General features: G+C 44.8%; 1 protein-coding gene across 1 annotated transcript in view; it reads right to left on the bottom strand.

The window, feature by feature from the left end:
- STK24 (serine/threonine kinase 24) overlaps window positions 1–18,623 on the bottom strand; it is a 35,436-nt gene extending 16,813 nt beyond the window's left edge. Inside the window, exons 1-2 of the mRNA XM_033147858.1 lie at window positions 18,498–18,623; window positions 10,324–10,554 (exon numbers count right to left, since the gene is read on the bottom strand). Of these exons, the coding sequence (XP_033003749.1) occupies window positions 10,324–10,554; window positions 18,498–18,542 (276 nt within the window). The 5' untranslated portion in view covers window positions 18,543–18,623. The remainder of the gene's footprint in view (window positions 1–10,323; window positions 10,555–18,497) is intronic.
- Between the last annotated feature and the right edge of the window lie 4,736 nt (window positions 18,624–23,359).

The raw sequence follows: 23,359 nt of genomic DNA, 5'->3' as shown, positions 1-23,359 counted from the left end.
AGAGATGAGCCCAGACACCGAAGCTCTAGTTTTGCTTCAGATCCAAGTACCAATAATACATTTTAATGATTTAACATACGAGAAGCTTCCTCTCTTTCCTTGTGCTGACTAGATTGACCTTGCCAATTGTAGTGTACCACCTTTAACACGAAAAGGCCTGGAATCAGAAGGTTGCAATCTCAGGGTTTCTATAATTCCACAAGGAAATCTTTGAGAGATGAAAATGTTGGGCTGAAGATCATTCTCAAATCAGGCTGCAGAACTGATTAGAAGCCATTGGCTGGTGAGCATTTCTAAGATGCTTACCTCTTTTTAAGTCCCTCGTATCATGATGGATGCTTGGACTACATCCCTTTGAATGGAGAAATACTGAGCTTCAATGTTATCTTCTAAACAACCAGTTCTTACTGCAAGCTGCCCCAAAGATCCCTGCTATCAGATACCGGTAAGTTATTCTGGTTCTGCACATAGCACGTTTGCGCTTTTCATTGGAAGATCCCCATCCATCCAAAATAGTAAACCACAAAGGGGGTCGGGGAGGAGAGAGAGAATCCAAAGCAGAAAGCAAAGAAAGCAGAAACAATTTCACACCTGAGGACTGATGCTACTCAAACATGGGCCAACAAAGGAGCTGAAACGCAAATAGGTATTCCCTGACATGAAAGCAATGTCCAACAAAGTGAAGGTTTTTATTTATTTATATCATTTCTCTATCGCTTAAGATTAAATGGATAGATAGAGTGGTACCTTGGTTCCTGAATGGCTTGGCTCCCGAACAAATCGGCTCCTGAATGCCACAAACCCAGAAGTAAGTGTTCCAGTTTGCAAATGTTTTTTAGAAGTCAAACATCCAAAGCTGCTTCTGTGGCTTCCAATTAAGCGCAGGAAGCTTCTGCAGCCACTTGGAAGCCATGCCTTGGTTTTCGAACGGTTTTGGGAGTCGAACAGACTCCCGGAACAGATTAAGTTTGAGAACTAAGGCACCACTATAGATAGAGATGAGACAGATATAGGTAGATAGATGATAAATAAATAGATAGATAGACAGACAGACAGACAGACAGACAGACAGACAGACAGACAGACAGACACAGATATCTCTTAAGCAGTGTACAAAAAACTAAAGCAACAATAGACAGGTTAAGCAACAAATACTACAAAAACACAGAGTTGACATATAAAAGTATTTCCCATTAATACAACATTACTAATAAATATAAGACAATATTAGTTCTCTTGCCTCTGGACACACCCTCCCTATCAGCTTCCTGTCTCTCACCCAGGGCTCCACCCTGGAACTCACCCAGAGTCCAAACAAACTCTCAGCCCACCCACAAGCGTCTCACAAAGAGCAGGGTTGCTGCGGACATAACCCTAGTCTCTCACTCTAGACTTGCTTTTTCATGGACAAGGTGGGCAGAGCTTCCTCAGGCTGTCCATCACAGTCATGTCCATTGAGCAGTCGGCTGCGCTCTCCGTACCCAGTTCCAGGTGCAGCAGGTTTGGCGAGTTTCCCAGAGGAAACTCCAAGGATGGGAAAAGGACAACACTCTCCTCTCCATTCACAGGTCTTTCTTCAACTTCTGCCTCCCTTCTCTTCCAGCTGCTTTCTAGTATGAACTGCCACTTGGATGATATCTGCATGTTATTTGTATTGTTACTGACACATTGCAGTTGGTTATGAAACAGAGTATTTGCCTAAGTATACAAACACTTCCCCAAGATCTCATCCTCCCTCTGGCTCATTTTCAGTTGTCAAAAACCGTGTTGCCATTCCACCTTGTCTCAGGCCCATTATGTAAGCCTCTTGGACAGATGTCCCATTTAATTAATTAATTAATAATAATAATAATAATAATACTTTATTATTTATATGCTGCCCATCTGACTGGGTTGCCCCAGCCACTCTGGGCGGCTTCCATCAAATTAAAACACAGTAAGACATCAAACATTAAAAAACTTCCCTGTACAGGGCTGTCTTCAGGTTCTTCTAAAAGTCATATAGTCGTTTATCTCCTTGACATATGATGGGAGGGCATTCTGCCTGCCAAGGCAGCCTTCTGCCTGGTTCCATGCAACCTCACTTCTTGCAGCGAGGGAACTGCCAGAAGGTCCTCGAAGCTGGATCTCAGTGCCCGGGCTGAATGATGGGGGTGAAGAGACGCTCCTTCAGGTATGCAGGGCCAAAGCAGTTTATGGCTTTAAAGGTCAACACCAACATTTTGAATTGTGCTTGGAAATGTACCCCCACACCTGCACGCTCCCTGTCCCCCAGAAACAATACTTCTGCCTTGTCAGGATTCAATCTCAATCCATTAACCACCATTTGGCTCCAAGTAGTCTGGGCTTTTGTAAGTAGTCTTTGTTATCACATCCCTACGTTTAAAGTAGTTTACTTACTCTAAACCGTAAAGGTTGGCAGAATGAGCAGTATATTTCCCCTCCTCTCCTCCATCTGAGTTTAAATAGACTTTTAAAAGAAAGCTGGCTTGCCAGTAAGTTTGAGGGGGGGACCACAAACCTTCCTTACACAAAATAGACTAATAATTCAGGGCCATCTAGTGGTGAAAAAGTATTCCTATTCTGATACAGCAGAAGCAGGTTTATTCAGTACAGTCATACCTTGGGTTTTCAAACAGCTTGGTTCTCGAACGTTTTGGCTCCTGAACGCCGCAAACCTGGAAATGAGTGTTCCACTTTGCGAACTATTTTTGGAAGCTGAATGTCCGATGGGGCTTCTGATTGGCCGCAGGAGCTTCCTAGAGCCAATCAGAAGCCGCGCTTTGGTTTTGGAAGTTGAACGGACTTCCGGAACAGATTCCGTTCGACTTCCAGGGTATGACTGTATACAATTATAGAGTATTCTGTAGTGCAGATAAATAAAGACATTTACAGATATCGACTGGTTTTTGAAATGCAGGCACTAAAACATGTTACAATGTGTTAACAACTCCCCCCCCCTGGAGATCCAAAGGTATGAACAGTCAAACTAGTGAGCTGTTACTGAACAAGGTCAACAGAGGAACAATGGAACAGCACTGATCCTGCGTACATCCCTCAATACCACACAACATTCCAAACGGAATGTACTTAGCGGCGTTCGAAATTAGCCAGGCACCTTTGCACCTGCTTTTTTTGACCACTTGTGGCCAAGTGAAGATGCCTTGTCGCCAAGATGGTGCCTGACATCTCCACCATCCGGGGATCACTGGGTGCGGACAGCTTACACACACTAACACCCCAGCCTGTAGAACTCTATCAGTTGTATTTTATCTGCACAATCAGAATGAATTTCTGGAACCAAAATGCTTTTTCCGTGCAGCCTGAGAAGGAGCAGTCACCATTAAGAAAAAGAAGCCGGAATAGGCCAATAAATATGTGGACTGTCCATGGATCAAGTGGCTTTTCTTCTTTAGGTTCTCAAAGCTCTTAACCTAGCTCAAAGTTGTCATCTGAACTAGCCAGATTGATAGTCCCACGATTTGAAATTTAGCACCTAGCTTATATATCTGAGTTTTTAACCCCGGTACTAAGAGGGATGGTACCTGTACATGGGATTTGTGTGACTACACTCTATGACCCATGGAGGGTGTATAACTTGGGTTTCATAGCCTTGCTTTAAAAAGCCAAATGGTTCAGGGCTACCTACTGGGACATGATATAGACTCAAATACACAGATTGATGTTATAGAAGGAAGAGAGGATACATTCCCCGAATCACACAACAGCAAAGGGAACCTGTACCTCAGCTCACCTACATGGCAAAGGTGGCTCTTCTTACTCATCAGCCAAGTGGAATGCCTCCTGACTCAACTTCCCTCAATGATGCAACAAGTTCCTAACTGAGAAGCAACTACTACTTGCACCAAGGATCAAAGTCGGACACAGATACACTGTATTTATTTTTTAAAAAGCAAGTCACTGTTCTGATTCCAGAACTATGCCTATAGGTAAAGGTAAAGGTACCCCTGACCATTAGGTCCAGTCGCGGACGACTCTGGGGTTGCGCGCTCATCTCGCTCTATAGGTCGAGGGAGCCGGCGTTTGTCCGCAGACAGCTTCTGGGTCATGTGGCCAGAATGACTAAGCTGCTTCTGGCGAACCAGAGCAGCGCACGGAAACGCTGTTTACCTTCCCGCCAGAGCGGTACCTATTTATCTACTTGCACTTTGACGTGCTTTCGAACTGCTAGGTGGGCAGGAGCTGGAACCGAGCAATGGGAGCTCACCCCACTGCGGGGATTTGAACTACCAACCTTCTGATCTGCAAGCCCTAGGCTCTGTGGTTTAGACCACAGCGCCACCCTCATACCTATAGTATGATGTAAATATTGGTCATCTAGGTGGTTCTAGAGATTAGCAAGTACAGAGCAGGTACTGCAGTCTTTTTCATTAGACCAACTTGTCTCTCTCACCTACTGTACTAAATGAAAAACCCTTCTGCAGCACAAAAAGCCTGAATGCTGAGCAGGCACTGATTCCATGTCATAGCCTAAAGCAATGATCTGAAGGCATGCAATAAGGCAGAACTTTTCTACCTTTTTGAGTCCATGGCTCCATTGACCAACTAAATTCTTTCTGCAGCACCCCTGAGCAGCTCAGGGGCCCAGTTATGTCACCCCTTGCCTGCAGAGCTGGAAGCCTCTCACCCTTTCTTGAACACCCTCCCTTGCGGAGTGTTCCCTCAGTCTCCTTTCCCCTCTCCTTGGGAGTCCTCTGGGCAGCCACTGATGCTGCCCCTGGTCTCTGAGCTGCCCCACCCCTGCCCCCAAAGAGAGGTGCCTCCTCACACTGCCCTACAGGAGCCTGGGACTTGTTTGTCCATTCCCAAGGGCTGGCTGGCTGAGCTCCCTCACCCACTTGATTGCTTATTCCGAGGCCACCTCAGCTCCTGGCACCCAGCACCCCCTGGCCAGCACCAGAGGCACCATTTGCCTGCGGAGCTTGTAGCCAGGGCTGCTGCAACAAATAGCCATGCAAGCCTTTGGGAGGCAGAGACACAAGAGGGCATCAGAGGAGAGAGGGAAGGAATGAGGGACAGAGGCCACTGTTTCCCACAGCACTCCTGACCATCATTCAATGCATTCCAGGGTGCCACTGCACAACAGTTGAAAGCCACTGCAATAAGGGACTGTGATTCTGCTTTTCTACAAGAGGTTCTGCATACCAAGGCTAGACGCTTCTAAATAATGAAGCTCGCCGAGTTTTCAAAATAGCATAACGCCCAAGAATGCTGTAGAACTGGCCTCAAAAGGCCTTTCATGAAGGCGTAGGAAAGAGCCAGGGAGGTGATCACAAAAAAACAGGTTTCATTGCCAGAACAGCTCTGGCTTCTACTCTACTGCTCAAAAGGTATGCAATGGGAGTAGAATTTTGACAGATTAAGGTTGCTTGTGCAATACCCAACTTCCCCTGTTCTAGCCATACCACTTCTGTGCCAACCTCTGGCTTAAATCGGAGAAAAGACCGTGGAACATCCAGCATAATGCAAATTGAAACTCAAGCAATAAATGCAATGCACACTGCATTCACATGGTGCTATGAGACAGAGCTGGTGACATTCAAGCGCTATTACCTATTATTAAAGCTGGGAACATGTTAATAATAACAGTAATTTTATTATTTGTACCCCTCCCATCTGACTGGGTTACCGCAGCCACTCTGGGCAGCTTTCAGCCAGGGCTGTCTTAAGCATATGCAGCTTCGGGGTGCAAAGATCTGCCTGGCGCCCTCCCAGTTGCGCAGTCCCAGGCGCACAGGAGAGCGGAACCGGCCGGCTGCCTCAGTTGTCTCACTGGACAGTTGCCCCCGAACTCACAGCACTCTGACCAATGGGCGGGCTCTTCCCCAGACTCAATTCTTGGGCCCCGGACCCTCGGCCTGGCGCCCCTGAGAGCCTGCCACCCAGGTGCCCCGCACCCCTAGTGCCTATGGGTAAGACGGCCCTGCTTCCAGCATATACAAAAACATAATAAAACATTAAAAACTTCCTGACACAGGGCTGCCTTCATAGTTCTTCACATCTGATGGGAGGGCATTCCACAGGCTGGGCGCTACTACCGAGAAGACCCTCTGCCTGGTTCCCTGTAGCTTCACATCTTGCAGTGAAGGAACCGCCAGAAGGACCCCAGAGCTTCCTAAACAAAGGAATCCTTGCAGCTGCTGCATTTAACACTGGCAACATTTATGTAAGCCCTGACTACCCATGTGAAATGGAAAAGGGACACTACAAGCCAGAAGTGCATATACTGATCTGGTATATTCTGAGTCAATGTCTGCTTTGCAGTCAACCAGCACTTTCAGAGCTGAGCTGGAAAAAGAACGAAGAAAACATGCCTGTGTATATACAGCAAGCAGAGCTATCAGCGAAAACAAATCTCTCTCTACATTTCGCTGAAAGAACTCCATCAAGCCTATCAGCTGGCCTTGCGGGAACTGCCCAACTTTTATAACCCTGGCCTTGAGCAGCAACTAGGTCACCAAATCAAGAGAAAATGCCAGACAGCTCTGAGGGGACTTGTGACTCCACATCCTAATGCTGCGGAAGAGTCTGCTGCACAGCCCAACACAGATACTGCCAGAACCACCACCAACCCAAACACTCCCCACCCAAGATACCAATGACTCCATAGGGGAAATAAACAAATAGTATAGAGGTTTGTAAGCCAACATGGTGTGGGTGGAGTTCTACTCCTCAAGCAATGGGGCTGTCCTTTTCTCACTCAAATCCTCCCTGCAGGCTCCCCATGCCTCCAATATCTGTTCTGGAGGGGGCCCCCAACAGTTTGGAGCAGATTTCAACAATGCATGATGGGGGAAAGGAGAACTGTTTGTTCCATCGCACAAGCAACGTTCCACCGGTGCCCCAGCACCTCTGGATGCAATTCATAGCATAAGGTTCCCGGCAAAGAAACAACCCTGTGTATCTGAAGAAGTGTGCATGCACACGAAAGCTCATACCAAGAACAAACTTAGTTGGTCTCTAAAGTGCTACTGGAAGGAATTTTTTATTTTATTTTGTTTTGACTATGGCAGACCAACACGGCTACCTACCTGTAACTGGAACCCTGCTTAAGATATTCAGTCCACAGAGAGGGAGTGGCACCCGTGACAGGTAGCAGGGCCCACAGGGAAGATGTTATGAGTGTGGCTATGGAACCTGTTCGAGCCAATTGTCCACTGGCTGGAAATCATTTTGGAAACTTCATAACTGGTCTTATATTCCTCATCTCATGTTGATCACCTCCATCAAAACAAAATAATTTTTCCCCCTTTCAGTAGCACCTTAGAGACCAACTAAGTTTGTTATTGGTATGAGCTTTCGTGTGCATGCACACTTCTTCAGATACCTAGATCACTTCCATGACATTCAAATGGACGTATGCATTGGGGACTCCTAATCACTTATGGGACGATGGCCCAACGAGCGACCCCTGGGGCCTTTTTGGCAGCCCCTCAACAATGTTTGATGCCTCCAACCCTTGCTGTGCCTTCCCCAAGATGGGTGGGTGAAGTGCTGGGCTTTGAGAAGGGGGGGGGGGCAGAGTTTTGCCTCCTCCTTCCCAAAGTCAAATTAGCACTTTCCCAGCTTTGGGAAAGAGATAGGAGGGCTACCCCTGAACATATGGGAAAATAATATATGGGATATAGCAATGTCTGAGCGTCACCAGACACAGGAGGACAGACACATTCGAGGCATAACGAGTTATTAAGACCATAAACTACTAGAAGTTTGTGCTCTCACTCCTCCCACGAAGATCTATATCACAATTACTAATTGCTCTGCTGCCTCTTTCTGGAATGTTTTCAAAGAAGGGTTGTGTTTCTTTCTTTTATTTCCTTTCTAAAAATATAAAATTACACATATTTGTGTAAGCTTCCAGAAGCCATGGAATTAATGTGAAATGTAAACCTAAATGTTTAAATAAAATGACCTTGGGATTTGGGGGACGACGACGACGACAAAACGCAACTATGATATTGCTGGGGTTTTTTCTCTTTTTTAAGCCATCAAGAATATCACTGACATTTACTCACTTGAGACAGAGAAGACTGATCAAGATCATCATTTCTGATCTACAGCATATGATGCATTCTCACCAATACAGAACATACAGTGGAATGACAAATGATCATTCAGCAGATTAAAATGGAAAAAGAGATATAAGCACAATCTATTATACTGAACTAGGAAGTGTTGTAGAAACCACTCAAACACTGCAGAGGAAGGAAAGACGATGCTAAGCCTACAGAGGTCTGTGGCTTTGTTAAATGCTTTGTTTCATTTCCCCCCCCCCCCCAATATTGGATTTTACATTGAGAATTTAAGCCCTGTGTATTATTTGTAAGCCTCCTTGGTTTTGGTTTAATGAAAGATAGAATAAGAATGCAGTAAATACGGGACAAGGAAACAATTTTATTGCATTCTTTTTCCAATACATGAGCCGCCTTCTCCCTTTTTCAGCAAGATTTCGTTTTCCTGTTTTTGAACTTGCTCTGCTTTTTAGAAGAAACACGTATTTGAGTAAAGTAAAGTCTATTTGTTTTAATCACTCTATGGAAAGCTAAGACGAAGGGATTGATAAAAACAGCCAGTTATCTGTTGGATGCAGCTCTAATCTTCCATGATCATGGCACCCAACACATCAACCCAACTCACTATTAGACGTTCCACCATCTAAGAGCCAGAAGTAGGTTAGACAAAATACAAAAGCACGCCATCCAACCATATTTCCACTCTATTTTCACACTATCATTATGCTTTGAAAAACTTCACGGCCATATTCTAGTTTCACATGCATGAAGGCCTGAGTAAATATGTCTCCAAGCTGTATCAGTCTGAGGTAATCGTCGTCTGTGACACAAAAAGAAAACCTTGCCAGAAACAGTCCCTCATTCTGGTTTGCTAGCATCAAAGAAAACCAATTTCTGCACATTCAAATACAAGTACCTGTATGTAACTTGTGAAATAAATATTAAATGGGTCCCAAATGCGGTGGCCAGATTCCTAGCTCAGGTTCCATTCAGAATTCATATATGCAACTCATGAAACAGCTTCATTAGCTGCCAGTTTATTTCTGGGTCCAACGTGAGCAAGGTGCTCACACTGGTGTTCAAAACCCTAAATAACATAGGCTCCAAAGTATCTGAGAGATCACGGTCTTCTCTATAGACTCTCTCAGGTGTTAAGATCAGCAGCAGTAGGGGGGGTGTCTTGGTAGTTCCACTGCCACTACCCAGGTGAGGGTGGTTTGAGTGAGGGAATTCTCTATGGTAGCCCCTAAATTGTGGAATACCCTCCCCACACAGAAAACGCGGAAGACGCACTTATTTTATCTGGGCCTTTGACACCTGAAATTTTTATTTTTAGGATCCACCTTGTAAGAGTTTATAACTTACTTTAAACTGTTTTTAATGTTGTGTTTTGAATCGCTGTAACCTGCCCTGGGACCCTGGAATGGAGGGTGGGCAACAGATATTATATTATTAATGGCGACCAACTAGTATCTGCAATCTAGTTAAGACTTCCATGTTTACATATTTTCTAACTGAAATACATGAGTAGAAATCAGAGAAGACTCCAGAGCCTAAAAGCTGCTTTCATGTGATTTTCTCCAATTCTCCTGCCATTACATCCCAGGCCTTTCTGGCGGTTCAAAAACCTGAAGCTTGGGGTGCCAAGGGGACTTGGGGAGCTCCACTGGAGAAGCAGGTAGGCATTCTCCGTTGCGCAAATGGAATTTTACTGGCCCACTTTCCAGTGCCATGCAGGCAACCCTGGGTAACATATATATATATTTTTAAAAAATTATAACCCACTTTTCACCATTTAAGTCTCAAAGTGGCTTACAACAGCAACACCATACAAAATAACTAATTTAAAGATAAATTCAAAACTCAGAAATTCAAAACCTCAGAAATTTAAACAAAACACTAAAGTAGAGGCATCAAGGATATCAAGCAATCAGTGCCCTCTCTTTGGCAGAAGTTTAGCACTGGTATAAAAACAAGCAAGAGTGTGTATGTATAATATCATACGTAACACACACACACACACACACAGCCTCCAGGATTGTTCAGTTTTACAACAAAAAGGTTTACTTTTATCAATATTCAACACATAAATTAATAACACTTCGATATCTAAATAGAGAGATACTATGTAACTCTTTCAAAAAAAACATATGGAAAAGATAAACAATCCATTTAGTCTAGTATTCAAAACATCCTTCTTCCGCTAAAAGCTATTCTGCAATTTCACACATATATTGATTTGTAAAACGTGCATATTTTAAATAAGACATTTCAACATAAAACCTCTTACCTTTAAATAAGATCCATAGTATTTGGTAACATATGGACTGTCGCACTGACTCAGCACTGTAATCTCTTGCTGAATGTCTTCTATTTCATCTTCAGCTTCTTCAAGATCAATAATTTTTATAGCAACAACTTTCTGACTTTGATTGTCAATTCCTTTAAAAACTTCACCAAATGAACCTTTGCCGATCTTCTCCAGCTTTGTAAAGAGCTCTTCTGGATCTGCTTTCAGATTCTGCAGAAATACAGAAAAGAAAAACAACACCTTTCATTTTATGATTCTGAGTTCTTGAAGGCATGTCCACTCAGAAGTGAGACTTGCTCCCAAGTAGCATACACAGGATTATACCATCAAATAATTTAATTTATACTGCAGATCTCAGTTCAGTACAAATATTGTAGGTTGACAGTTTTAAAAGAATTGTTTCAAACAAACATGGGAAGGCCTATTCTACAGTATGTTCAAACTATCTGCAAACAAGTTTTCGTATGTAATTTTGTAATATTCTCTTTCCTAGATACTGAGCCCCATGTGGTAAAGGTAAAGGTAAATGGACCCCTGACCATTAGGTCCAGTCGTGTCCAACTCTGGGGTTGCGGCGCTCATCTCGCTTTATTGGCCGAGGGAGCCGGCATACAGCTTCCGGGTCATGTGGCCAGCATGACTAAGCCCCTTCTGGCGAACCAGAGCAGCACACAGAAAGGCCGTTTACCTTCCCGCCGGAGCGGTACCTATTTATCTACTTGCACTTTGATGTGCTTTCGAACTGCTAGGTGGGCAGGAGCTGGGACCAAGCAATGGGAACTCACCCCGTCACGGGGATTCGAATCGCCGTCCTTCTGATCAGCAAGCCCTAGGCTCTGTGGTTTAACCCACAGCGCCACCCGCGTCCCATGTGATCTACCAGCAAAAGCAGGGGTGTCCCTAAATGAAGTGCCAGAACCTCAATGTCTAAATGAACCCAAAATTTGCACCGTGAAAACCAAGTTCTATGCCAACCACAAGCTAATAGGAAGATCTACACTTAAGAATTTGGATTTATGGAGCTGTTGCAGTTGAGGGGTTGAAAAATTAAGGTGATTTGGGCAAGTAAAATGTATGCTGGTAAAAAGTAATAGGGCAGAAAGGATGATCTTAAGAAGGCAAGGGTGTTAGAAAGGCAATAATTCCATCTTACTCATTATAATTCCATCCGCCAAGTTACTAGGGACCAAGTCTAGCTTACACTCCCAATGTATGCTGTCATACTACATAATATACATTACACTTCCTCAATATAGTGACCTCCAGATAATCTGGACCGCAACTCCCATCAACCACAGCTAACATAACTTCCACCAACCCTGAATGTTGGCTATCTGGAAAGCATCGGGTTGAGGAAGGCCGAAATAGCCTCACATATAGGATTGTTGCTGCAGTTGTAATGCAGTGCATGTGTGCATGAGAACTTTGTGCCATGAATGCATGCTGTGCAGTTTCATACAATTCCACCTTTTAATAACAGAAAAGCATAGAAATGGCTGACATCGCTTACAAGGCACATTTAAGAAAGCCACATGTGCTTGGCCATAATGCATGCAGAGAAACAAAGCCCCAAGCACGATCTGGATCACCCCCCCTTCAAATGACTGGCTTCCATGGTGCCCAAACTAACCTCAAGGCATCACAGTATGCGAGATGAGGGTTGATGAATTGAGATCAAGCATAGGTATGTATAGCTTGCAAGGTGGATTTGATTTCATAGAATCATAGAGTTGGAAGAGACCACAAGGGCCATCCAGTCCAACCCCCTGCCAAGCAGGAAACACCATCAAAGCATTCCTGACAGATGGCTGTCAAGCCTCCGCTTAAAGACCTCCAAAGAAGGAGACTCCACCACACTCCTTGGCAGCAAATTCCACTGTCAAACAGCTCTTACTGTCAGGAAGTTCTTCCTAATGTTTAGGTAGAATCTTCTTTCTCCCTCCTCTATATCACATCCTTTTATATATTTTATATATTATCTATCATGATTTAAATCACTAGTCAGTAAGGCTCAGGGTGGATTTTTTTTTATCTAAATTGGATTTTTTTGATTTAAATCCACCCTGAGCCTTACTTAGTGATTTAAATCAGTTTGATTTAAATCAAATCCACCCTGTTAGCTTGTGTTTAGAGTTGACTAGTAGCAGACACCCCAACTACCCAGGGCAACTGTCAAAAGTTTAACTAATTAATTTATTAGAACTCTGCCACATTATCGAAACTACTGTCTCTGAGAAGAATTCAGTTCTTCCTAGAAGGTCAATGGAACATTGTGCTAAATTTCATGCAAACTACAACTCAGCAGTAACAGAAAGTGTTGATGAAGCATCTAGGATTAGCTTTGAAACAGAGTCTGTTTTCTACCAATTTTCTAAAAGTGTCAAATTTGAGTATGACTAAATGCATGATGATGATGATGATGATTAGCCACCCATCTGACCGGGTTGCCCCACCCACTCTGGGCAGCTCCCAACAAAATACTAAAAATACAAACATCAACCATTAAAAACAGGGCACCTTCAGATGCCTTCCAAAAGTCAAATCCCGGTAGTTGTTTATCTGTTTGATATCTGATTGGAGGGTGTTCTACAGGGAAGGAGCCACTACCAAGAAGGCCCTCTGCCTGGTTCCCTGTAATGTCGCTTCTCACAGTGAGGGAACCACCAGAAGGCCCTCAGACATTTTAGGACATTTATATTCCACATCATGGGACTCAAGGTGGTGTACTAGGCACTAACAAAGCTTGCTTACTTGCTGCAAGGCCTTCTTAGACCATACCCTGGGACCAATCTTTTACCCTGTTTAAAAATAACAAGGGCCCATCAAGTCCACAATATAAGCACTAACCACACAAAGAAAAGTCCCACGGCCTGTTCCCTCTCCCCCAGCAATGTAAACGTACCACAAGACCATAGCTGTCAACTTTTCCCTTTTTTAAGGGAAATTCCCTTATTCCGAATAGGATTCCTCGCAAGAAAAGGGAAAAGTTGACAGCTATGCACAAGACTGGGCCTGCGAAGTTTCTATATACACCCCCCTCATATTCCCACTCATTTTTACAAGTGGCTTCCATAACAGTATGTACTGTATATAAATGCCAAACTGAACATAAGACAACATAAAATTCCTGTTTAACTATAGAATAACTAGCTAAGAGCAACAAAGCTGCACACAAACATGCTAATAAGAAGGCAGCATATGTGCTTTCTCTGGGGAGGCAAGTTTTCTATTACGAACTGCAATAAAGTTTTACATTTTCAGCTTTACAGCAGAGCTCTACAGAACCAGATTTGCAGAACTAACTGAAAGAGCTATTAAAATTGATGAGAATGTAATCCTTTACTGTGTGTGCTTTATTCAAGCTTATAATTAGCCAGCAGAGCATATGAATTACTCCCAGGCAACCAGGCCCAAAAACTTTCTAAAAGTTGGGGCTCTTTTTTGTTTCCCCACCCCCAACTACAAATGAGCGTGTGTGTGTGTGTGTGTATGTGTGTGTGTGTGTGTGTGTGTGTGTGAGAGAGAGAGAGAGAGAGAGAGAGAGAGAGTGTTTGAGTGTGTAAAACTAGCTTTTGCAAACTTATTTCCAAGACTCATAGTTTCACTAGTGTTACCAACCCTAGAGGGATATGGATAATTGACAATATAAATTAGGGTTAAGACAAACAGGTAACCAACAAAAACTAGCAGTGAATTCAATACCTACAAGTGAAATACCTACAAGTGCATATAGAAAAGCAAAACACAAACAAGATTATTATTGTTATCTGATTATAGCAGCAAGTGTATAAAGAGGAATTTCTGAGGACTGGTTAGAAAAGAGATACCGGTACATTACATTCGGTGAAATTTACAGTATTTGTGAGGGCAATGAGAATGCTAAGATTAAGACTTGTTACAGTAAAAACTGTAATCGTATTGGAATAGATATAATCAAAATGTTCCTATGGAAATACTGTTATCTTAAAAGAGGCAAAATTTCCTTTTGCCATTCAAAACAGGATGATTAATTTAAGGGAAAATGTGCTTATATTGTCTACAGTTATCACTATTTTCGGTTCCCTTTCCAATGCGCCAGCCCATGAACTATAAAATATATGTTTTGCAGATCTAGATAGGGTTTCAAAAAACACAAATCTAGAAAACAGAGCCTCCGAGTTTAACCAGGAAATTCTAGTGTTGCACCTTGGCAACTCTCTTGCACCGGGGCCCCTGCAACTCTTGTCTAACCTGTTTTAGTCAAGAACTTCACCAGATTTCAAAAGGAGGAACCATATCCTGCCTAATCCCCTGGTGTCCTTTAACCCAGCTGATCACATGATGTCAGCAACCCTACAGGGCTTCAAATGACTTCTCTCCAGTGGTTCCCAGTAGCTGGTCAGGAATAATCCCTTGTTATTCATGATGTCAGCAACCTCCAAAACCTTTTCTGAAACAGATATTGCCCTCCCTGCAACAAACCATTTATGAAGCAGCTCTGCAAAAGCAGTACAAGGCAGCACCCTAACATCATTTCTATAGGCCCAGCACAAACTTGTTTAGAAAATGCCTCCTCCCTTCCAAAATCTATTGTCCATTTTGAAAACACTTGATGACTGACTGCTGTTCCTCAGCTTCTTTTAGTCCCCCTTGCATTTTTGACCACCTGACTTGCATTCATCATCATCATCACCATCATTTATTACTAATACCCGCCCATCTGGCTGGGCTTCCCCAGCCACTCTGGGCGGCTCCCAACAGAATATTAAAAACACAGTAATACATCAAACATTAAAAACTTCCCTAAACAGGGCTGCCTTCAGATGTCTTCTAAAAGTCAGATAGTTGTTTATTTCCTTGACATCTGGTGAGAGGGCTTTCCACAGGGCGGGCACCACTGCTGAGAAGGCCCTCTGCCTGGTTCCTTGTAACCTCACTTCTTGCAGTGAGGGAACCGCAAGAAGGCCCTCAGAGCTGGACCTCAGTGTCTGGGCTGAAAGATGGAGGTGGAGACGCTCCTTCAGGAATACTGGGCCAAGGCCGTTTAGGGCTTTAAAGGTCAGCACCAACACTTTGAATTGTGCTCGGATGCACATATATAACCACGAATGCACTGGCAAATGCCCTTTAGAGCTGATTATATTTCTAGAATCTAATCTCTATTCGTATATAGATGCTCTAGGGCAGTGTTCCCCAACCTTGGGCCTCCAGCTGTTTTTGGACTACAGCTCCCATCATCCCTAGCTAGCAAGGCCAGTGGTCAGGGATGATGGGAGTTGTAGGCCAAAAACAGCTGGAGGCCCAAGGTTGGGGAACACTGCTCTAGGGGACCAGCAGTCTAACACATACCTCAAGGAGCGCCTCTCTCCTCATGAACCAACCCAGAACCTGCACCCGAGGCCCTTCTTCGGGCTTACTCTCCGCAGGAAGTGTGCAGGGTGGCAACATGAGAACAGTCATTTCCCACAATGGCTCCACTTGTGGAATGGCTCTCCCCAACGAAGCATGCCAGGAGCCATTGCTGCGCTTCTAGTTGCCAAGCAAAACCCTGTTCATTGACCCAGGCTTATGGTTTTTAATTGCCAAGGCAGTTACCGTAGCCTCTGTGGGACTTATCCTTTAAGTGGTATGGGTAGGGCTTGATGGTTTTAAATACAGTGCTGGAATGAGTGTTTAAAGTTTTATTTATTGCTGGTTTTACATTATTTTAATCCCTTCTGTTTTTTGTTTTGTGGGCAAGTTGCTTTGAGGCGCCTGAGTGCAAGTGGTAACAATCACAGCTACAACTCACATCTGTGCTGGAATCTATTTATTGGTCTCACCTGTCCCTGGGATCTGACTGTCACAATAGTTCTAGTGCTTTGCTTTTCTCTTGCTATCAGTCACCTACTACACCCCTGTTAACTCCTAAGTGTCTGTGCCCAGGAAATGCCAAGCAGGAATTAAAAGAACTCTGGGCCATGTCGTTTTTGAGCATGTCGCTTAAAAAGGCTCAGATCTGCCTCTCACGAGTACCAGTACTGGAGTTTCCTGTAGAAGCAGGCTTCCTCCATTCTAGAGGGCAGTAGCTCACTCTTCCTAACGCTGCTTGCTCTTTTCAGCTTCTGATTGGCTCCAGAGCCTCACAAGATCCAGAAACTCCAGTGTACTTGGAAATAAGTTTGCATAAAAACCCTCAAGCATGATATGTAATGCAGCCTCAACACTTTACCTCATAATGATGGGCTTGTAGTCTCAGCTGTGCCCCAATAAAATATACCTGTTTGTTTCCAAGTACAGAACAAGGAAGCACACTTTTCCCCAGCTTCTCCTTCCCATTTTTGGCATAGTTACAGAAGAAAAGGCAGCTCAACTCTTGGGCCCCCTTTCTAGCCAAGGCAAAATGCAACCCATTCAGATCTACTGCGGCCTGCAAAGAACAGAAAGCTGCAGTCTGGGTTAGTTCTGCTACTCAGCTTGGCTGAGAAGAAAGTTCTCTCTCCTTGTGTATGTACAGGTAGGTAGCCGTGTTGGTCTGCCATAGTCAAAACAAAATAAAAAATAAAAAAAATCCTTCCAGTAGCACCTTAGAGACCAACTAAGTTTGTTCTTGGTATGAGCTTTCGTGTGCATGCACACTTCTTGTGTGTATGTAGTCACTTATCTCTTGGTCTGGTGGATCACAGTCCTTCCCTCGCACTACTGGTACTTCTCCTTGCTAGGCCATAGCAACACCAGGCCAGAATAGGAAGCCCTATATGTGTGCCACCACTTCCTGGGATCCTGCAGGCCATCAAAATGCAGTGCTTTTGAGTTTGGAAAACCGAACTCGCGTCTTAACATACAAAATAGGAATGCACATCCGAATTCACAGCAGAGTTCTTCTCTGCTGTGTATCTGAAGTAGTGTATCTGAAGAAGTGTGCATGCACACGAAAGCTCATACCAAGAACAAACGTTGGTCTCTAAGGTGCTACTGGAAGGAATTATTTTATTTTGTTTCTTCTCCCCTGTTTGCTATGCACACTCAAAGAGGTGTTATTTTATACTGTACTACTTAATGCAAATGCTACGACACTACAGATGAAAAACAAGTTTCAAAGAAGTTTTCCACAGAGATGGAAAACTCACAGGTAACAATAAATGAGGCAGAAGATGGACTCCTTCCTTAAAACATGAAAACAATTACTGAAATGGCTAGTATTTTAAATACTCTACAGTTAAGTTTCACTCACACACACACCCAAATATTACTTCAGGGAGGCCATATATGGATTTTGCTAACAAACAAAAAAGGGGGAGAAAAACTTAAGGTAAAACTCGCTAAATCACACTCATTCACTCTCTCTCTATCTCACACACACACCAGCCAAAGTCAGCCAAAAAGTTACCTCTTTGTACCTTTTAATAAACCTCATACAGTACTTGACCCTTACCCAGATGTGATGACCATGGTCATTTATGTGCCTTAATTGTAGTGGATTAGAACATACCGGTAGGTTTTTTGTGAGAAATGTTGTTATTTCTAAAGGGAGCCCTTTAAAAGATCTTGGCCACAGGATACACAGCTGCATTACTGCTAGCTGCTCTCAAGACCCCAGGTGACAGCAGAACCCAAAACAAATTAAGGCTTGCCCCTTAATTTAAAACAGCAAACTATCTGGATTGTACCTTGAGCAAGGCACCAACCCCCTCCCTTTGCAAAAGGCGGCCTGAATAGTTGACAGAGCAGGAGATTCTTAAATTTCAGGGTTGTAGGTTCGAGCCCCACGTTGGACCAGGAGATTCCTGCCCAGCAGGGGGTCAGCTCTGACCCTCGTAGCCCCTTTCGACTCTGCATTGCTAGGAGTCTGTCCCCTCACCCCCCACACACACACTGCTCATTTAGACGCTCCCTCCAGCTCCTTTACAAGTTAGTCAGCTTCACCCAGCCCCCACCCTCACCCAACCCAATGTTAGCAACCCCCCAGGATGAAACAAACCCCTGCATACCACTAAACTAACCCGGGGGGGGGGGGGCGAGGAGGAAGTGTGTGTGTCTGTGTGTAACGGACCGTTGCTCCCTCAAAAAAAAAAAACACCCACCTCCCCCTCTGCTTTCCCATTTTTGGGGGCCTCTCGAGTGCAGTTCGAAGCCCACGCAGGGAGGTGGGTTAGGATGGAGGGAGAGCCAGGAGGCGGCGGCTGGTTTCTCACCTGCATGCCCGGCAGGCCAGGCTGCTGCACCGGGGAGTGAGCCATGATGACGGAAGCGGCAGAGGCAGAGTTGCTACCGCCCCTACTGCGCGCGGGCCCCTCTCCTTCTTCCTTCCCTCCTCCTCCTCTCTCTCTCTCTCTCGAAGCAGTTCCAGGAACGGAAGGATTCACCTCAGCCCCATCACCCGCTTGCTCCTTCCCCCCCTCACAACCCCAGTCCACCAGGGCTAGGCTAGCCTACCAGCCGACTACGGAAGGGACGGGCGGGCGGGCGGGCGGAGGACTCCCGGGTCTCTGTGCGCCTGTGTGCGCGCGCGCAAGCCAGGGAAGAGGGCGGGCAGGCGCACAACACAGCCGGGTTTGGGAAAGGCGGTGAACCTGGAGGAGGAGCGAATCCTGACCCTCCTCCGCGCACGGGTCCGTAAAGGGAAAGGACGAGGCCACGAGGAGGAGCCACGTTTCTCGCGCAGCCAAGCCGGGCCTATTGGCGCACGGCGACGGGGCGGACAAGGTGGGCGCCCCTCCCTTCCTCCCCCGAAAGAGTTCTGTGAAAACTCGGGAAGCGAACTCGCTTGTAGATGTTTAGATGCACTATTCATATGGATATATAGATATGTCTTCGCCCCAGATGGCGCACTCTTCCAATCATAGGAGCCAACTCCTAGGGGCCGAGGTTCCTTCGCCCCCCCCCCAAATAAAATATATGCCCCTAAAGTTGATGGGCATTGCCATTCAAATTGTGTGTGTGGCGTCTTGGGGTCGATTTTGCGGGGTGGTGCTTACCCGCCCCCTCCCTATATTTTATTCAGATTGGCCCCCCCTTGCTTCCGATGTTTCTCAGATGGACGGATGCCAACGACGATATATATCCCAATCCAATCGAACTCCTAATGACAAATGTCTCCGTTTGTGTCGTGTGTTTTCCCACATCCCCACCAACTCCACTTTCGCCCCTCCCTCTCGTGTGACCCTGGGCGATTCGGAAGTGGGCGGAGCCAGGCGCAGCTGACTGGGTAATTGCCAGGATCCTGAGGAGGGCGGGGGGGGGGAGAGGGTGCAGCTGCGCGCCGGGCGCGCGTCCTCCTCTTCTTGTTCTCTCCCCCCCCCCCAACCTTCCCAGCACTTTTCCCCGGATTGGGGAGGGAAATCGGTGCAGGAATTCGCACGCGCTGACCTTGAGATTCGATTCAGGAGGCATCTGCGGCGAGCAGGTGCATGGCTTCTTCAGCTCTCTGCTGTGTGGAAATGGACTGCCGCAGTTATGGCTGTTTTAGGTCCAGCTAGCGGTTTAGAAGTCGTGCAGGTTTTCTAGTGCCACTGTCTACATAGCTAAGAGTGTTGTTTTCCTTCTCTCTCAGCCCAAGCCAGCTAAGCGAGAGAGGCTACTTGCAAGTCTGCCTTACAAAAAGCAAACTTCAGTTAACTGTCCTGTGTGTTTCATGCTCAAAGGGATTTCTTAAGGCTCTGGTGCAAGGGCAACAGAGGGGGGGGGGGGCACAAACTGAAAATAAGATAAGGTAGTCATGCTAATCTCGGACGCTCCCAGTGTCCCTATTTTCCAGGAACAGTCCCAGATTTACAGAAGTCATCCAGGTTTCTGGTTTGATCCCAGAATGTCCCGCTTTTCCTTAGGACGTCCCTATTTTCATTGGAGAAATGTTGGAAGATATGGAGTTAAGTGACCCCCCCCCAGCCAAGAAGATAAGTAACCTTTAGAAGACATCTGAAGGCAGCCCTGTACTGTATAGGGAAGTGTTTAATGTTTAATATGTTGTTATATATATGTTGAAAGCTGCCCAGAGTGGCTGGGGCAACTCAGTCAGGTGGGCAGGGTATAAATAACACAATTATTATTATGGAATAGGACATCCCTGTTTTCATCAGAGAAATGTTGGAGGGTATGTTATCTCAGGTAGTTCAAAAACATGAATCTGCATCAGGTTATCCATTCTGTTCTTCTGTGTGAGGCTTTGACAGAGACGGCCAATAAATTTCCTAACAACTCTTCATGCGGTTATAATGGCATACATTCCTTTCTTGGGATGATCAATTAACAATTATCAGAAGTTTCTGTTTTAATGCAATAAAAGCGCCACACCCACAACCTCAACGCTTACACAATCAAAAGAGGTTGCAGATGCTTAATGACACCAAGAGGGCTGGATGAGTTTACAGCAACACACTCAACCTCACTGGTTTCACAAGGGAGGCTGTCAAGATAATTCGTCTCAAGAATGTGTAGTGCTTATGCCTCAACATAGAGTGGCCAGTTGGCAAAGAGGGCAGGGCTCCAGCAACTTTCATAGTTATGTAAAAGCTCCACCTGCTGAAATTCCCTCTTCTGGCATACGTCCATATATTTCTAATTTAAACCCATTTGACAAGCAATCTCTTGTGACAAAAAAAAGTGCAGGGAAATGATTTTGACGGTTCCTGAAAGGTTAGATTTGGTTAAAACGATTGTTCCTCCTAAGCTGACTTTTCTTACTCAGAGCTTACCAATTTCAGTTTCTTTTAAACAGCTTTGGAGCTGGCAGCGGCAGCTGAATTATTTTATTTTTGCTTGCAAATGACCTAGAAAAGGTGGAAAGCTGGTGTGCTTACCTTTAAAATGGGGGGAGGGAAATGGGGGCTTCCTGATTTAACTAAGTATTGCCAAGCAAACCCAATTAGACATTTTGTTTCCCACACATTAGATGATACCAATAGGTGGGTACAATTAGAAACCCAAACTATTAAAGGGATCACAACCATATCGTGTTTTTTTATTATTATTATGTATTTTGTGTTTTCATATTTTGATTTTATGATGTAACCACCCTGAGACTTGTGGGTATAGGGCAGTATACAGATTTTAATAATAATAATAATAATACATACCCCTTCTGAAAGCATAAATTCAGAACCCATGGCTCATAGATTCATATAAGCCAATCTAATGTGGTGGAAGGGGACTGGGGGTGTATTGTTCCCTGCCATATCGCTGGTGATCCCTTGGCCTTCCACTCTTTGTTTCTAAATATATATCATATTTATTATGCAACTAGGTGGAGGGCTAGGGATGCGGGTGGCGCTCTGGGTTAAACCACAGAGCCTAGGGCTTGCCGATCAGAAGGTCGGTGGTTCGAATCCCCGCAATGGGGTGAGCTCCCGTTGCTCGGTCCCAGCTCCTGCCCACCTAGCAGTTCAAAAGCACGCCAAAGTGCAAGTAGATAAATAGGTACCACTCCAGCGGGAAGGCAAATGGTGTTTCCGTGCGCTGCTCTGGTTCACCAGAAGCGGCTTAGTCATGCTGGTCACATGACCCAGAATCTGTACGCTGGCTCCCTTGGCCAGTAACACGAGATGAGCACCGCAACCCCAGAGTCTGACATGACTGAACCTAATGGTCAAGGGTCCCTTCACCTTTTAAGTGGAGGTCTAAGGGATTTTATAGGCTTTTAGGTTTCTATGTTGACAGCCAGTGGATGATTTAATCATTTATTTTACTTGATCTGATCCTTCCTTCCACCCACATAAAGATGGATCTCCCAAAATCCTTCTACCGATGCTTCCGACTTTTAACACACTCCTATGGTCCCGGTAGCAGCAGTGTATAATTACTCCAGCTACCTTTTAACATCCATGTGTCCTGGAATTTGCAGTAATGTGGCTGAAGAGAGCCCTGGTCTGTTACCACAAAAAGGGGGCCTCACCATAGACCATCAATTGCCAATCCCTCTCTGTTATACCTTAAGAAATCTCTTTAGATTGTCACTTGTTTGATTTTTTTGGTTTGTTTATAAGGCAGTCCAAAATGGGTGTGGTATCTACCGTAAGTCATACAGACAGGCCTTTAAAAAAAAAAAAAGCTGGAACTTGCCAGAACTCAGTTGGCACCTCTCAAGTGGCACCTCACCATTGCCATTCTAAGAGAATGAGGGAGGTGTTTATGGCGAGTTCCAGCACCTCTTTTTTTCTAGAAAAATAGCACTATATAGAGACCAGGAATAAATAACCCTTTGCAGTGCAAAAGGTCACATTCCCTTCCGGACAATCTTCCAAAGGCCACATGAGAGTGGAGGGCAAGGACAAAAGTAAAAGTGGGCAAAGCAACAGATGTAATTTTACCTTTGTACACCAGGTCAGGTTATATTCACATTCCTCTCTATCTTCCACCCAGACAAGGAGCTTTGTCAGAGCTCACAGACATGTTTCAGACAGGCAGAATCACTCAAGGCAGAGCCAGCGAAGGCTGTGAGCCTCCTACACCCCCTTAAATTAGCATTTCATTGTAATGAATATGGTGCGTTCCTGGTTGCGGTGATGTAGTGGGGCCATGGATTTACAAAAGGCTGGCAATTCCTGCACTATCCTGATCCTCAACAGTAATGAAACAGAAAGCCCAGCTCTCTTCTTCCTCTGAGAAAGTAAACCAAACTATTAATTTTTGGAGTCACAGTTTTATTTCGTTTCCCCTTGCTTCTTTTATAATGCAATTCCTCTTTGTTCATCTCTACCACAGTAGGCACCTGAAGCTAGATTTGGCAGTCCTCTGGCAGAAAACAAAGGAAGAGGTGTGTAGTGCAATACCAGAGTCATGAACATTCAACTGGCTCAGATACGTGTTTCCAGGAGGAAAACCTCCTACATACATATAATAGCAATCATTATCTGTGGGACAGCATATCAAAGAGCCTCTGAAGCCTGTATGTTTTGTGAGACAGGAGCACTTGCCTTCTGCTACAACATGAAATTAAAGTTCTGTATAAAAAATAATACTTTGAATGTCTTTTCATTGGTGGCCAGGTGCAATTAGGTTCAGATCCCTTTTTAAAAGTGCAAAATCTGCTGGAAAAGAACTTGGGGTGGGGTTGTCCTCA

Source organism: Lacerta agilis, chromosome 4 (genome assembly GCF_009819535.1).
Source record: "Lacerta agilis isolate rLacAgi1 chromosome 4, rLacAgi1.pri, whole genome shotgun sequence".
Classification (NCBI taxonomy): domain Eukaryota; kingdom Metazoa; phylum Chordata; class Lepidosauria; order Squamata; family Lacertidae; genus Lacerta; species Lacerta agilis.
Note: the sequence above shows the minus strand (reverse complement) of the source record. Positions and strands in the feature narration are given on the sequence as shown.